General features: G+C 31.9%; 2 protein-coding genes across 4 annotated transcripts; one reads left to right on the top strand and one right to left on the bottom strand.

The window, feature by feature from the left end:
• Positions 1-1,483: 1,483 nt before the first annotated feature.
• LOC118033261 (uncharacterized) lies at positions 1,484-7,512 on the top strand. Of its 3 annotated transcripts, none has more exons than XM_035038182.2 (8): positions 1,484-1,613; positions 2,743-2,928; positions 3,935-4,040; positions 4,776-4,958; positions 5,824-6,312; positions 6,600-6,683; positions 6,760-6,843; positions 7,156-7,512. In XM_035038182.2, exons 2-7 carry the CDS (start codon positions 2,881-2,883, stop codon positions 6,822-6,824), a joined length of 975 nt encoding a protein of 324 aa, XP_034894073.1. In that variant the 5' UTR covers positions 1,484-1,613; positions 2,743-2,880; the 3' UTR covers positions 6,825-6,843; positions 7,156-7,512. The 3 variants fall into 3 exon arrangements, with proteins under 3 accessions (XP_034894073.1, XP_034894075.1, XP_073261372.1); XM_035038184.2 differs by having other exon boundaries at positions 7,142-7,512; XM_073405271.1 differs by having other exon boundaries at positions 1,546-1,613; positions 2,748-2,928.
• Positions 7,513-9,052: 1,540 nt separating this feature from the next.
• Positions 9,053-11,107, bottom strand: LOC118033307 (two-component response regulator ARR8). The gene is made up of 5 exons (XM_035038240.2): positions 10,555-11,107; positions 10,356-10,459; positions 10,165-10,242; positions 9,655-9,725; positions 9,053-9,524 (listed from the first exon to the last, which is right to left on the bottom strand). Exons 1-5 carry the CDS (start codon positions 10,661-10,663, stop codon positions 9,203-9,205), a joined length of 684 nt encoding a protein of 227 aa, XP_034894131.1. The 5' UTR covers positions 10,664-11,107; the 3' UTR covers positions 9,053-9,202.
• Positions 11,108-17,783: the final 6,676 nt, after the last annotated feature.

Here is a 17,783-nt window from a genome sequence, read left to right as displayed (position 1 = left end):
TGACTTAACAGGCAATACGAAGGAGACAAGCAAAGATTTCAGCCAGATATCTGTCCCAAAAATGGAAAATGCCAAACGTTTTGTCCTGCTGAAGGTGCTTCGGGGAAACTCCACCTTCACACAACCATTGATTGATTTTGATTCTTTGCCAATTGGACTGCCTAGTTGTTTTCTTAGCTGTACAGAGCCCTCACTTTGCGAAGCCAGTTTTTGTATGATAGGAATTTAAGGGGATTTGAGGCATTATCCAATTATGTAGTCCAATCATTGAGCCACCCCCAAATAAATAGTATATGATTCCCACCATAGATATTTTGTTTATGGTCACAAAATATGGTATTTTTATTTTATTTTTTGACAAAAAATATTGGAAAACACCAAAAAGCAATACTTTAATATATTTTTTAAATGAAACATGTTCTTAGAATGCACTTGAAAGTATGAATTACCGCCATATCAAACATTTTTTTTATTTTTTAATTTTGAAAGTTTTTTTTAGATGTTTTTATTTATTTTTACTATTTACTGAGAGAATTAAATTATTCTCATACGAGGTTTTATACGCTAAGAACTTTGTTATTATTATCATACTATAATTAGTATATTTATATATAAAAAAAAATTCAACATATTTCCACTAAATTCAAATTTAAAATAAAAAAGAATAAGAAAATTTGGGGATTTTCTTTTGTATTTATGCATTAGCTGAGTTGTTTTCAATTACGGTGGAAAATCTATCATTGTCATTCATGTTCATCATCACCCTAAGTAACAGGTTCAGAAATTCCAAAGGGTCAACTTACACCTATAAAGTACAATACTTTCAGCCCTTCACCAAAACTCAACCAATCATCATATATAACGACTTCCTTTTACACCTATTTTTTTATTATTATTATTTACTCTCAATGAACTCAAATATTTAAATAATAATAATAATAATAAAATGTTATATTTAAAGAGACATACTTACTTCTTTTGACTTTTAGAATTTCAAGTAAGAGATTGATATTTACAAAAAAAAATTATTAATTTTTTTTTAATTATATTAAATTGATATAAAAGACAAGTCTTTAAAATTAACTAAAGAAGTAACTTAGTTTAAATTAACATAAAAGGAGATTAAAATGACCCTTTATTATTAAAAATAATGATAATAATAATTAACATGGTCTTTTAAATAAATTTTTAAAAGAAAACGAAATTTTGAATGAAATTAATAAATTAGATAACTCAAATTGAATTATCTGTAATCAATACCAATTTATTATTTAGTTATTTTTCCCTCCAAATTTAAATTCACATCATAAAAGAAAGAACAGCAAATTTGGTAAAAGAAAAATCCAAAAGTTGACCAACATTTGCCAAGCAGTACACCAACAAAAACTAGAGAGTCCCAATCAATCACCACCACCTGATCTCTTCACTTGTCCCCACAACTCTCACGATTATCCACGTGGCATGATTCCATGCTTCTTCCCACTCATAAAAATAAAAATATTCCTCTTCATTACCAGATAAAAAAAAAAGCAGACACCATTATCGATCCATAAAAAACCTCTCCCTCTCTCTTTGTTATCTCTTTCTCTCTTACAAAATTTCCAATTTTTAAGGTAGATTAATAATAATAATAATAATTACTATTATTAAACTTTGTATTTTATCCGTTTATTATTATCATTTTTTCTTATATGTATTTAACTGTCAGCATTTATTTTTTACTTTTTATCGAAATTAATGTTTTTATCTTTTCTTTAATTGTTTTTTTTTGTTTTGATATTGTTGTTGTTATTGTGACTCTAGGGTTTTGGTTTTTTTTTGGTGAATTATGGTGATCAAAATTTTCTTTTTGTGATTTTGTTGAATTGTGACAGGGTCTGTTTGGTTTATGAGAAAACTGATAGATAAGGGAGGGGAAGTGTTTGGTTTCCGAGAAAATTGAGGGGGAATGGTGTTTGGGCTTGGAAAAGCTTTGAACTTGACGCGAAAGAATTAAACTTTATAAACCTGTTTTATTATATTATTAGTTTTGTAATTAGGGACTTGGGAGGTTATGTATGAACCTGAATTATTAAGGAGAATTAGAGCTGGATGGATTGGAATACAAATCTTGTGTTTGAACTGTTTTTCCATTGTTAATGGTTGTTTCAAAATTGTGAGATAAAAGACAAGTTGTGTTGTTAACGGGTGTTTTTAAGCTTGAAAAGGAATGAACTTGGGTGGGAGAAGGATTGGAGATTTTTTTTTCTTCGTTGTGTTGTAATTAGGGGTTTAGTGGTTTAGGATTAATATATTATTAACGAAAATTAGTGCTAGATTCAATGGAATTCAAACTCAATCGTCAACTATTTCTTAAATGCTAAGTTGTATTTTGATTTTGCCGAGGTTTATTCGCCGTGTTCTAATTGTTATTGGTTATTTAAGTAATTGGATGCTCTGCAATGGAAAATTTTTCTGACACGCACAAACACCTTTTTTTACCCATTTCCTTTTGCTTTTGGGTGCTCCTGGCTGCAGAATTTACTGAGTTCTAGTATTTATTCGAATCCCCACTATTTATTCCTTTGCTTATGTGTGAATACCTGGACAATCTGATGCTAAATTACATGGTTAATTGACTTTTCTTTTCGCTTTATTGGCATAGCTGATTTTGATGGAAATTATCTTTGGTTTTTTGTTTAACATCTGATAACATTGGAGGACTAATTCGTGAATATTGATTCTTGTGTGTGCTTGTTTCAGTTTAGACCCTTTTTCATCAAATCTAATATTTCTTGAAGCCTCAAGGAAATAGCATGTAAAATAAAATAGACTAATGAAGGATATTGTCACATAGAAGGTTATTCAGCTTGTTCGCCTTTTCATTTCCAATATCAAGAGATGTCGAGCGGACCAGTGAGAAGGGTCTTACCAAAAGACATACAAGTTGTAAGTTGTAGATCTTTGAATTTTAGAGTTGATGAACTTTTGATATGTGCTATCTTGTTCTACTAATTGTAGCAGTAGAATTATTTTGTATCAAGTAAGCAGCCAATGAGGATAGTTGAAAAATGCTAACAAAATTAGTTTTGACCTTTGGCTTCCTCAAGAACCTTGTATAACAAATGTAGTTCTGAAATGTTTTCTTGATAGGCTACTTGACCCTGTGTTGGAATTGTTCTAGTTGATTTTCGCGGAGATAGATGCAGGAATTTTTGAACTGATTACATGTCTTCATTGCTAGATAGCAGTGCCTTATAAATAACCATCAGCACATTTTGATTCTTTCCTAAGGCCTTTCCCTGATAAATACTGAAATGGAAACATGATTTTAATATAGAAATCCAGGTCCTAATTGGAAATTCTTCCTCGTGTACTGTAAATTTGGAAGTATTAGCTGACATTAGTCACCTGTGTATGAGCTTAAATCTCAGGCTCTTAAGTTAAAGGTCAAATAACAGACAACATTTTCGTTGTCTTTCCATGCAAGGGTTAATGATACCCAGAGGGAATGCATCTTGTCTATAGGATTTTGGGAGTTCAAATCTATCTTGAGCTAAATGTGTACAGGTCCATTAGCCTTTTTTTTAACACTTCTCTAGCCATGCATGTGATAGCTTTGCTTTATTTTTATGTTGGTGACTCAGTAGTACTTTTTCAGTGCTAGCCATTCAACATTAACTAATTTAGAAAAACAATAGCTGTAAATAACCACGGAGAATAGTACAGTCTGGATATCTGCTATGCACACAATACCCAGTGTGTCCATAAAATATTTTTATGAACAGCTGTTAATTAGAGATTGTCTCTCATCTGTATCTTTCTTTGGGAAAAATGGGTTTCTGCATCAGAACTCTTTTCATGGGGTTGAGGGATCATTAAATAATCTCTTAGACCTTGACATAACAATGCAGTCATAAAAAATATCCTTTGGATTATTGATGTTTTTTTCCAGGTGCAAAATCTCATAGAGCGGTGTCTTCAACTGTACATGAACCAGAATGAAGTTGTGGAAACGTTGTTGGCTCAAGCAAAGATTGAGCCTGGTTTCACTGAACTTGGTAACAATTAATACTGGAACTCCTTGTTTATGTGTTACAGAAAGTTTAATAATGAGTAGCTTCTATGCATACTATTTCCTACAGTGGCACTTCTGAGGGTTGCTTATTGTCTTCTTGACCCTTGAAAGTGCTGCTTAATGTAGTGTTAGGATAACTGGTTATGAGTTTTCCCACCATTTTTAAGCATCATTAGATTATTTGTTCTTTACGCGATTATTTGACAAAACAGTATTTAGCACAATGCTATTGGAGCAATTTTTCAAGCGACTATCAGTTCATGAATGGAACCACTAGGCATCATCAGTCTGCCTGTCTGTCTGGATGGGAAGTCCCACATGCATCGGTGAATTCCGTAATTTGTTCTAACTTTAGCTGCTGAATGGAATTTAAAATTCTTTTAAGTATTCAATCACATGGAATAAATGCACAAGGACTGGAAAATAAATAAGTTGAAAAGTTTGGGACCGGATATTAGTTTAGCCATGTTGATTGATATTTTTGGGAGCGTTCACCTAAACTTACTTATAGAGTTAACTTCAACTTTTTTTTGTAAATAGTAGGTTGAAAGTGTTCTTTCTGATAACGTTGAACTGGCAAGGCCTGTTGATTATGGTTCCTTTTCTTTTCCCCTTGTTTCCATTGTTACATACTTCTAAACTAATATTGTTTAGCTCAGGAACAACTTCAAGTTAGGTGATCTTGTTTCATTCTCAAACTTGTAAACTTATTTTCCAGTTTGGCAAAAGCTTGAAGAAGAGAATGGTGAATTCTTCAGGGCTTATTATTTGAGGTTGAAGGTAAAGCAACAAATAGAGGAATTCAACAAGCTGCTTGTGCAGCAGGCTCACTTGATGCATGACCTAAATTCAACCGGAGTTGCCCCAATGCCTCCTTCTAATGGATTTCATATCTCACCATGTAAGACTGCTTTTCTTCCCCATGAGCATTTTACTGTCTGATCTGTAGGCATCAACTCATCAAGAACTCTGTGATACATAAGTGTTTGCATAATTGGGCTCAGCTTTGCAGTTGTGCTCTCTAATTGTTATCATTTGATTTCAGAATCATTATATAACTTCCAGAAAATCTGTTTGGTTGGAAAGAAAGCAAAGTTCTGTAAGTGAGAGATTAAAGGAGAGGAGAAATGGTGGCCTTCTGTGGGGTTTTGTATTAATATACAAGTCCATGATGCCTATTTCGAAATTTTCAAGTAATAGTAATTAATGTATATTAATAACTAGTAGCCAGCAATTTAAATCACTTTATCAGACTTGCTATTGGCCATTTGCCCCACTATCAAATGAATTTGTAGGGTATGGGAGGGGACTTGTTGGAAACGTTGTGGAGGTATCAGTTTTTTTCATAGTGGAAAGATGTTAAAGATGGTTTCCTTGTTTTCTTCCTTAAAATTAGATTAAAAAAATCTCCTTCTCTGTCAATCTGTGTTTGGGGAATGTGCTATTTTGTAAAGTTTTGCTTAATAGTGTGGTAGATAACACAGTTTCCTTCCTATTTTGAATTTCAATTTCAATTTTTTGGAAGTCGTTTTTGGATATTTGCTTTAAGTATGCTTTTGTGTTTAGATGGTTTCTTGACATGTGTTTTGTATGCTGAACTATGTTATCTGAATGTCCTGATCAAAATGATATCATTGTGCATTTACAAGGATAATTTGATCATGAATCTTTTCTGTAGTTTCTTGGTAGAGCATGCTTTCTCCAAACCTGTTATCCCTTGTATGATTCCTGCTTTTTATGGCAACTGGTTTTGGTTTCTTTGTCAGTGCACCAGAATACAGCATGCTATGGTCCAGATCATACAGGACCAACCTTGAAGCCAGAGAGCATGCATCACCCCATTGGCTCCAGTTTGACAAATGCATACACTAATGGTGGATCATCATTGCACTCAAGTTTGCATGCTGCTGTTGAAATATCTGCTCGTGCCAATAGAATTGATGCACCTCCAAACATGCTTTCAATGCAGAGCTCAAACATTGGTCTGCTGCAAGGAATGAATGGGGGAATGATCAAATCAGAAGCTGGTTATTCGGGTACTTCCCCTTACATGTTTGGTGCTGATGGCAATGTCCTAGAAGCACGCCCATCTATTGCGGATGCATCTGTTGCATCTTTCAGCAGCGTAGACTCCAGTTCGCAAGCCTTGAATGAGTCTATTCTGGAAGCAGACACTTCTTCATTTGGATTTTTAAGTCAGATTCCTCAAGTTTTCAGTCTCTCGGATCTGACAGCTGATTTTACCCAGAGTTCAGGTTTATTGCCCCACCTTATATCTCCCTCTTCTCTCATCTCTTTATTTTCCAATCCCCAACTCTCCCTTTGGCGCACTTATGCACAAGATTGCTATTTTAGCTGTTTGTTGGCCAACTGAAAAGTTAGGCAACAAACTACTTAGAGGACTCAATTATGAGCACTCAGGTTGGTCATTTGATTAAATTGGAGTCAGCTCTTAACTTGGGTCCTCTGTTGCAAGTAATTCTGTGCGGGACATTGACTGGCCAATTTACAAGGGTTACAATTGTTTGTATTCTTTGTTCAGAAATATTGGAGAACTATTCAAGATCACCTTTTCTAGCAGCAGACAATGATAACTTCCCAGATTCTCGTGAAAGAGAACATCCAGGTTTTTTTCCCCTTGGTATTCATAATATTTAGTACATCAGAAAGGAGTAAGCTAATTGGTTGCCCTGATTTTACAGGAGATAATAGAAGGCTGGACTCCATATCAGAAGGCATGAGTTATGATGATTTTGGAAGTGAATAGTAGCCTTAGAATTTCTGTGGTGAGTTCTTTGTGCTGATTTTTATTTTTTTTGTTGAGTTGCTCGTCCTGCTAGTGTTTACTAGATGGTTATCAGTACAATTTTCTATCAGCAAAGCTTATGCTGCGATTCACCTCTGTTGCATCCGAATTAAGTTCTTTCATGGTGATATTTCTATATATCTAAGACTGCTAGAAATGGTTTGTGTTAGCACATTCTTCATGTCAGATACTTCATGCTTAGAGTCTCATCTTTGCCTTTCCTATTTAATTTGTTAAGGCATTTATTTTCTTTATATTTTCATTTCTTTCTTTCACAGTTTTGTTATTGCAGGTCCAACTGCATCCCTAGTACAGGTTTTGTAAATAGCAATTTAGCTTGGGAGAAGCTTCAGATGTAGAAACCACTGGAGATATTGATTGGCGTGTAAAATTTCGCTGACTTCTGCATGTAGTGATGACTGTTGACAGTAGGATTGTTTAGGGTGAAAAAAAAAGTACAAAATAATGCAACAGTACGTTTTCTAGTACCATGAGAATGCATGGTAATAAGTTATATACTAAATCTAGGTGTTTGCAGAAACATATATTTGCAGTTTGGTGTGATGATAAAGTTGTTTTTGTTGATTGGTCCTTTGCATTATGTAATATTGGGATTTCACTTTTGAATGAGATTCTAAATTTGATATCATTCTTCTCTCTCTGTCTTGGCATCGGATAATCTTTTGAAATGTAAGACAACAGTGCAGATTGGACTGTCCTCTTCTTGTGTCTTTTGTGTGCTTGGCATTGTAGTGTAGATATTTTAAAAAAATTTAATTTTTTTATATCAATATATATTGAAGCTTTTTTCATGTGAAATATATTTTTAAAATGCATCTAAAAGTAGAAACTATCACTCCCTAACATTGTGAGTTTGTTTGAAAATGTGGTGGTGGTGGTGCAAGTAATGTTTTTTAAAATATTTTTTATTTGAAAATATATTAAAATAATATTTTATTATTATTTTTTAAATTTTATTTTTAACATTAATACATCAAAACAATTCAAAAATATTTTTAAAAATCATTTGAAGCTCAAAAAATAATTTTTTTAAAATCAAGATTAAAGATAATTATAACTTAACCCCGTAGTTCACCATGATAGCAATTTCTCTTGAAGCTTCTTGACTAGTGTTGGCCAAGCCTTTTTTTTTTTTTTTTTTTAAAGATACAATCCTCTTAAAACATAAACCACAAAATACATGTTTTTTATGTGGACCCCACAAAAAAAAAAAAAAAAACCAAAGTTACCTTTAAATCAAACACTCTCATATCTATTGCTTTTTTTTTTTTTTTTACCAATCTTATGTTTTTATCTATTCTCTATTTTATTAAAAAATAATAATAAATTAGAGGAGGACATGAAATGGGCGGAAATAATTGAGATATATATGGGTTAAAATACTCTATATAGTTGTTGATTTCTCAAGGACTGATCAAAAAGTTTTGTTAAACCACAAGGGTTAAGCTACTCTAATAGATTTGTTAACATAGCTTTACCTGATATACATCTTACTGATAGATAGGCTGGCGAGAGAAAAGAAACAGATAAACGTGGATTAGGAAATTAGCAGGTGGGAGTTAATTTACTGTGAAAATATGCTTAGGGTTTGATGAACTTGGCAAATCGTCACACTAGTCAAGGAACCTGGAAGAGATACCAGAACCCTTCATTCTCCCATTGCAGAAGCATCCTCTTCCGATGATATTTGAATGTGAACATGGTTAGAGCGAGGGACACAGAAACAGACGAATTGATAGAAAGGGAAGACACATGTTTCAGGCTCAGCTACTAAAATGGGCCTAAGCTGCCAGTCAGAATCAGTTCCACCATGGATTTCAGAGTCAAGTCACATGAAGATGCATTGATGACAGAAAATGACATTATACGGATTCTGCCAACAAATACAGCGACCCTTTTCTATAAAGTTGGGAAACAATCCAACTACATGGTTGATTCTTACCGCAATCAAATTGATTTCACTTTATAAACTGTAATTTTTTCATTTTATTTATAAATTTTAAACTCTATAATCTTAATTAGTCTGTGTACCTACTAGTATTCAAAGCAAGGATGATTAGGATTTAACAATTATACGGGCCTGTAACATTTATAATATTCATCGGATCATCTCCAAATTTAAGTTACAATTTTTTTTCTTTCTTATAGCTTAATTAGCAAAGACAAAATTGGAATGAAATATTTTCATGTAAAAACTGTATAGATGAAGCAACTCTATTCTACACTTCTGTTGAGCCTGTATTAACCAGCATTAACATCTAGAAAGGGGAGAGAATATTATCTGAATTACATTGTAAAAGAGAAGTCCCCATGATTTATCAAACCATAGTAGTGATGCCATTGTATCTAGGTCTGGTTCTATCCGGTGAAAGCCCTTCTTCCATAGCCTTCCTCTTGTTATTGTTGGGCTGTAGTAGTAGCGCGGATGGTTGTGGTTGTGACTCGGGCTGTGGCTGTGATGATGGCGGCTGCGCTGGTTGTTTCTGCTCTTCTGACTGAATATCTGGTATTTCAAGCTCTTCTTGCTCTTCTTGTTTTTGGTTCTTGATTTTATTTTTCATCATGTGAGGTTTGAGCCTATTCAAATCTGATAGTCTTACTGGCTTCAAGAAAAATTCCTCGGCTCCCTCCTCTAAACATCTGTGTAATGGATGAAATTATGCCCACTACTCAGTTTTATGACATCAAAAAATCAAATTATAGTTTCCTTTGTATTTTTTTCCACAAAAGGCAAAAAAACACCCAATTCTACTTTGGTTTGGTCTTTCACCTGGTGATCCTTGAAGGAACATTTTCAGATGACATGATCACTACAGGTATGTTTCTGAGAGATGATGATTCCTGCAAGATCAGAGGAAAAGGAATAAAAATATATATATATAAGTCTCTTTAACTACCACCGTTTGATTTCATGGTAAATAAATGTGCATTAAAATCTTTGATGGGTGACATGACACGAGAAGGGAGCACACAGAAACAAAGGAAATCTTTGAATATCTTGACCTAGATTTGTTTGGATACAAAATAGGTGGCAAAATATTCCTATTAGATTTTCTTTGAGATTCTCAAGCAAGTGGCAATAATAGAACACATGTTGACAACCAATCAACTACCATCATTTAGACCCTGAAGATTTCTCAACCTGGGAAAGAACTTTCAAGGAACCCATTTTGCCAGTAATAGAAATGGATCTTAATGGGAAAGATTGAGGAAAAAGAAGGGAATATATGATTACTCAAAATGAAGACAAGATATAAAGGAAATGAAAAAAAGGTTATACCTTTACTTTCTTGAGCAAATCATAGCCTGTCATGCCAGGCATACAGTAATCTGTAATAATAAGATTCACCTCCACTTCCTGCAAAAGCACCAAAAAACAAAGAATAAAATCAGAAAAGATGAAAAATTATCAAGAAAGAAGAGGAACCTCTTACATTGAGGGGGGAGAAAAGGCAGGGAAAGAAACTTTACCTGATGATTGTTAGGAGAAACATAAGGTGTGTCTGGGTTGCTTTGTTCATCTTCTTGTAATCCCAGAAATTTCAAGGCTTTGCTACCAGAATCAACTGTAGTAACTGTCATGACAAAAGAATCAGAACCCAGCAAGAGAAACCATATCTCATGTCATAAAAACCATTCCTTTTCTAACCAGAGAAAGTAAAGTCAGTACCTTGATAGGATGATGTCTTGAGAAGCCTCTCAATCAGCTTTCTATCTATTAAGCTGTCATCAACAGCTAAAACATGAAACTGAGAGTGTGAATCCCCTGTTATTGCCATTGCATCAAACTCCAGATCCAATATCACCTCGATATAGAGCGCAATAATACAGAAGAAGATTCTTGTTTTTGGTTTTGGTTATGCTATGTATTGTTTTGTTTTTGTTGGGTTGGGTTGGCTTTTGTGGTGTTGTCTCTATAATGGAAGGAGGAGAGTAGAAGGGGAGAGAGGCGTATTTTGTAGTAAAAAAATGAGACCTTGACAACAAATTCCACGCACCCCACAAAGCAAAGATCCGACCAGATATCTTTTCAAATCTTGCAAATTTTCCAAGTTGATTTCAGGATTGAATTATAGGGCAAGCAATGCATAAAAGAAAAACACAAAGACCTGATAAATAAAAGAATAAAACCTTCATGGAAAATGTTAAAGCGGAGGAGGAGAAGGGGGAGGTGGGTTTTTACCTAAATGGCCCAGGCCACGACACAGAACACAAGAGGTGGGAGCGGAGGACCATATAAATAAGAAGGGTGGAGGGGAAGGGGAGAATAGGGAGGAGAGCAAAATACAAGGAGAGAGAAAATGAATAGAGGGGTGGCAGTGGGACCCATCAAAATCCCCCGAGAGATTCAGGTGATGTCAGCAGAGGTGCCTTTTTCTCCCTAATGTGAAATCATGTGGCTCTTGCCATATCTTGAGCAGAGGGAGAATGGTGTGGTCTGTGGGCAAAGAGAGGCCTATTTTCTGCCTTGATTCCCTTTCGAGATTTGCTTCCCATGCCCATACATCACAACCTCATCAAACACTGCTATCTATCCATTTCTTTATGTCCATCCTTCCTGCCATACATGCATCCAACCAGGGTCTCCAGAGCTGGCGATTCAACTCTTAAACCAATGAAAATTAAATATTTAATGCCTATTTTAATATCTCTTTTATTGCTAATCATAAAACTCTAAATTAAAACTATAGAAAAAATAAATTTTTTAGTTATTTTTGTGTTTCCAAATGCTTTCTGGTTTTTCGCTCAGCTAAACTTCCAAAGAGTGTTTTTAGAGTCCCTGAAGAATGGTTATAAAATTTGATCTTATTTTACAAGCCAACTTAGTGATAAACTCCTAAAATCTAATCTAGGATTTCATTTCAAATTTTATTTTATTTTATTTTTACTAAATCTAAATATGTTTTTTTTTTCATTACGCTAAAACAAATTAAGGTTTTTTTGTAGAATAAATATGTTATAACACATGTGTATTAGAGTAGTGTATTAATTATTAGGACTAGTAATATATATTCATGATACCTTTAGTATTTTTTTTAGCTCAAAGAAATTCAACTTAAAAAGACTAAGGATGCGTTTGAGAGCATGTTATTAAAATTATAATTGATCTCAATCATGATTTTTAAAGTATTTGATTAATTAACATATAGACTATAATTTTAAAAGAATCCTACTAAAATTCTCTTTAAACTTTAGTTAAAAAAAAATTATAATTTATAATTATTTTTAATCTTACTTTTTCAAATTTCAAAAGGCAAAAGACACCAAATACACACTAAAGTCAATAAAGTCAAGCAAGTGGTGTATATATATATATGGATAATTCTCCTATTAACATTATTTTTTTTGTTTTGTCTTAACAAATAGAGAATTCTCGGATTTTTTATATATTAAAATCATGTTTCATTTTGATGGTATAGATCATAGATAAATGAACTGAATTAATATATTCATAAAAAAGTATTATAATTTTTATTGGAATTCATGCTCAAGAGAACAACAGGAAAAGCAAGGCGAGCATATTAACACCGGTGCATGATCTTTCAAAGATGATTATAATTGAAAGAAGAAAAGGTGAGGTGGAGAGAGAGACGGTCCAAGTTTTCATAGCAAAGAAAGAAAGAAAGAAAAAACAAGAAGATGTCGCTTTACAATTCGATCCTCAAGATTGAATTAATTAAAGAAAGGGCTCTGTACTATGATAATAACATTCCTACTCACATGGAAACTCATGACAACTTTTCCTTGAAATTTCACAACTTTGAATTTTATTAGATTTTTTTCAAGATTTGCTTGTTGAGGTTAATAGGCCATTTCCAAGCTCATGCCCTCGCAACTTTCTGGAAAGCCATCAATTTTCTTCAAGATTGTTAGCAAAATAGGTCAACAAATTCTACGTCAAATATAGTTATGATTAGACCCAAAATATTTTGTCTGCCGTGCTATTACATTTCTACTACTACTAGTAATTGTTTTGAAACTCCACGTGAAGTTGACCAAGACCAAGAAAAGTGTGAACAGCATAGCGTAAATCTGGGGTAATCTAATTATTTTTCTTAAATGATCAAGTAATTTAAAAAAATAATAATGGATTTTGACTGGGTTAATCATATCAAAGAATCATTTTAATCTAATAACTTATGTTATTAGGAGAGGTCTCAAGATATAATTTATATTATTCTTTAACACATCTCCTTAAGTAAAAGTTTTTGAGCTTGAAACTTGTACAGACTCATATTATCTTGTGTTTAATTGTTATCAAATAAATGAGAATGGTAAGATTCGAACTCGTGACCGTTTGGTCGTCAAGGTTCTGATATCATGTTAGATAATTATTTCAACTCAATAGTGTAAGTTTTTTAAGTGAGGTTTCAGGATATAATTTATATTATTCTCTGACAAATCAAGTTGCGAGATAATTTTAAATTTTTGATGGAATCAAATTAAAATCAATTTTTTTTTATATTTTTTAACATAAACCGATTTAAATCATGTATCAATCTGTCAAAACTTATCCAAATCTTATAATTACAGCAACAGTGGATAATAAAGTTTAGATCCATTAACAAGAAAACTAACTAAAAAGCTAGCAAACGCGGCATTTAGAAATAATAAAGTGATCAATGGAGAAAATTGTAGTGGGGCCAAGGTAGCTTAAAATCTTCAAATGTAATGGCTTTCCCTTTTTCCCTTAGACTGCACAATTTGATCCTGTAAATGATGAAGAAAAGTGGTCAGCATTTTGACAATCCGCGTTAGCTTTCTTGGTGATTGCAGCAGTTGCTATGATTTCCTTTTTAAAAGGGCATATTTCTGCTCCAATAATTTCGCCAATCGACCTCATTAGTGAATCAAAAACCATGCACTCCTGCTTTTATCACAGAGGCCTGGTAGACTAGACAAGCGTGCAAGTCTTAGTTGTTCGTCTAAAATTTGTATTCCGAGACTTCAAGTTAAGTTTATTTCTTATTATAGTTATAAAACATGAATTGATTTTGATTTTGCGGGTCAATTAAGTAATATGTTGATTTTAAATCTAGTCCACATCATTTTAATTAAAAAAAAAATCAAGTTGATTCAATTAACTCATAATCTAAATCTTAATCTTGAACGAGCTTTATAACTATATTTTTTGCTATTATTATCGATATTTTGATATCTCAATGAAATCTCAATGAAGGTAAGAAAATTCTCAGAGATTCAACATCTTTGCTTGAAATGTAAACACTAGGAGTTAAAAAGGAGAAAGGATGCATGCTCACTTGCCATGACAAAATCATGAGATGCCCAGGTTAAAATCAATTTTAGATTTCAGTTTTTTTTTATTCCCACATTAAATATTTAATGTGATGGCTCCAAGGGGATTTACAATTTATATTTTCAATTACTACGTCCAAACCCTGAAAAAGGTTATATTGGACCTAAAAAAGGTTATATAAATGATGTTTTTATATGTTTAATATAGATGTGAATGACATGCATTATCCTATACTAGAAAGAAACTTAATTTCAATATTGAAAAAAATAATATGAGAATTTACGATTTTTTTTTTTAAAAAAAGTAAAATTCTTTTGGTGTCTACATAATTAACTAAAAATAATACTTTACATTAAATTATATGTAATGGCTAATGAACACTTGGTTATAAAATCAAGCTCGACTCAAGATACTGTACGTTATTGTGCAGTGTTTTTATTTTTACTATTAATTATTTTGTTTCTTGAACAGTTCTTTATTTTTATTATCGATTTTTTTTATATAGTTCCATCCCCTTATATTAACAAAATATATTTTTCCTCCATAACTTAATTCAATTACTCTTATACCATCCCGCATCATCAAAAAACTACAATTATTAAATAAAAAGTAAAATAATCCAATAAAAAAAAAGTGAATGAAAAAACAATTGAGATGATTTCGCTGTGTTGTTGTTTATATAAACAATGTTTACACCCTAACTTTTTTATTAATACTTTTTATAATTTATAATTAATCTACAGCCATGAATTATCAGCAAGTTGCATTCTTTAACCAATAACTAGCTAGCGATAACTTCTGATATTTGTTTTAAGAAAAAGTTCAACCAGAAGAAAATTATCTTTTTCTTAGTTGAATAAATTTTTAGCTTTTCAAATTTAATCTGTACTCTAAGAAATAGTGGCAAAATCCCATGTTTTTTTTTAATAATTTTACAGTCAATTGAGCATCGATTATTTGTTATTAAAACAAAAATTACCAAAAAATATATAATTTGAAAGAAAATTCCCTTCTTATGGTTTGCTACAAACATTAAAGAAAAATGAGAGATTCCCCGACACCCTTTAAATCGCTGGACAACCTGTCACGTACAATCCAATCCTGCAAGATTACTACAAATTGTTTAGTGGAGCCCTCCCCCCTACTTAGCTACCCCAATAATAATAACTAGGATGTTTGAGTATATGTACGTGTGTGTGTATACGTATATGTATATGTATCAAATTTCTTTTTATTGATATAAATTTCAGTTCCAAATTTTATTGATTGGACTCGCATGGTCATGACTCATGATCACGGAGACAGGGAAGGTCTTTTTGGTTTTTGTATTGTTGTTAAACCTCATACGGTTTACTCGAAACTCAAATCTAGTTGAGTTGAGTAAAAAAAAGTAATAGTTAAATTCACAATCATGTTAAAATTTAATTTGATTTTTTAAAAAATAATTTAAAATAAAGTTATTTTTATTGATCTAGATTAACCTATGAAATATATAATCCAAATCTTAAACTGAACATATATTAGTTAACTCTATAAATCTACGATCCAAATCTTACCTTAATAGAAAGTAAATAAAAAATAATTACAAAGTTGAATTCCTAACATCCTAAATGTTGAAGCTCAAAACTAAAAAGAAAAATAATTAAAAAAAAAGATATAAAAAAAACTACCCAATTCAACCCAACCTCTCTCTTAACCTGCGATTCGGGTCATGAGATCTGGATAACCATATAGAAATAAAAATAAAAATAATCTTGAAGTAATTCCCAAACCAACCCAAAATTAAAAGGTGAAACTGAAAAAAAAAATCTATTTTTTTAAAAAAATATAAAACAATAACTCGAGTAAACTTGGATTACTTTTCAAATCAATGACTTAGGCCTTGATGTTGGGATAACCCAAAAAAAAAAAATTAAAAAACTCAATTTTTAACCAACAAAATATTAAAAGATGAAATTAAAAAAACAATTACAAGAAAAGACCTAAAAATGATTGAAGTCAATCTAGGATGACCTTCCAAGTCATAAGGCCTATATTTCTCCATAGAAGACAAACCAGAAAAAATTATGAAACTCAATTCTCAATCAATCTAATGATAATGGTTGATATTGAAAAAAAATATCAATTAAAAATATCCTTAAAAATAGCAATAAAAAGAATAATTATCAAATTTGAAATAAAAATAAAACGACAAGACCCCTTGCTATTTTGAAAAGAATAAGTGTAAAAAACAAGAAGAGAAAAAGGAAATGAGAGAGGAGAAGAAAAAATGAGCCTCCACACGCCTTTAATAACAACATGAGTTGTACCACTAGGATGACCTTGCCGAGACACTTTGATAAACACCAAAGATGATAGTGTTACGACATTGAAGGAAGCTGCACGCTCTACAAGAGCTCAACATCTTTCTGCACATATTGGCACATACAATACACGCATCAACCTCTTTTCCATTACCTTTTTACCTCAATTCTTGTAATTGCCATCAATTTCAAGTATAGTCCCTCTAGCCTTAATTATTTTAGATCAATAAAATTAAACTTTGTTTTGCAAAATCAAACATTAATTGGGTGTCTGAATTTTTCATTGACATCATAAAATTCATATTTTTTGGTAATAAAAAAGCATTGGAAATCCTAACCTCAAATAAACTTAATTTTAAAGGATCAAATTGAAAAAAAAATTTAGTGACTGGAAAAATCAGGGAAGATCTTTTTCCTGCTTGTGCAATTCATTCCTTGATTGTTTTGAAGAAAAAGAAGCTAAATACTTGTCTATTGTTTAAATTTGGTCCTCATATCTTAAATTGTTTTTAATTAATAAAATTTCACTTAATTTTGTTAAACCAAGCATCAAACGAGCGATTAATGCTTTTCTCGACACCTTGAAATCCTATAAGCCAGGCAGCTTTATCAAATCCAATTCCAAATAAACACAATTTCAAAGGAAAATAACAATAAAAAATAACATTAAGGAATCAAAATGAAAAAAAGAAGCTAAAGCAATAAAAAATACATTATGAATTACTATTTTAATCTATGGGTGAATAATGTCCCCCCGCCCTTTAATTCATTTATTAATTAATAATTATACAATAAATACCACTAATATCTCCACCACTAGATTTTCCACCAACCGCTAATAACTAAAATCTATGAAAAAATTGCATTATTTGGTTGCATAAACTTAATCATTTTTAGCACGAGTTTATAGTCTGTAACAATCAATAATGAAGAATAAAGGGCATCCGCACTGCCTTTCTTTTTAGTTCTCTTCTTTCTTTCTTTTTTTGATAAGAAATTAATAAGGATAGAATTATTTTATGAATGTACAACTACTAAATGGAGATTTTTTTTTAAAAATAATGTTATGACTTCTGAGGTGTTAATTAGAAGGATCTTTCAGCTATTTAATTGGTTTCCCTCTTTAAAACAAAAGTTTTCTCATCCTATCACATCTACATTCCATGGTTAATAACTAAATGTTATTGTATCTAGCATTGACTTGCAATCCAAATGCATGTTTGAAACATATTGTTGTCAAACTAGCATGGTTTAGACCATTAAATCAAAAACATGATGTTTAGATTTCTAAACCGAGTTATATTTCTAGTTAAAATATAGTATATATTAATCTCATCA

The sequence above is a fragment of the Populus alba genome, chromosome 16, assembly GCF_005239225.2.
Source record: "Populus alba chromosome 16, ASM523922v2, whole genome shotgun sequence".
In the NCBI taxonomy this organism is placed as follows: Eukaryota; Viridiplantae; Streptophyta; class Magnoliopsida; order Malpighiales; family Salicaceae; genus Populus; species Populus alba.
Note: the sequence above shows the minus strand (reverse complement) of the source record. Positions and strands in the feature narration are given on the sequence as shown.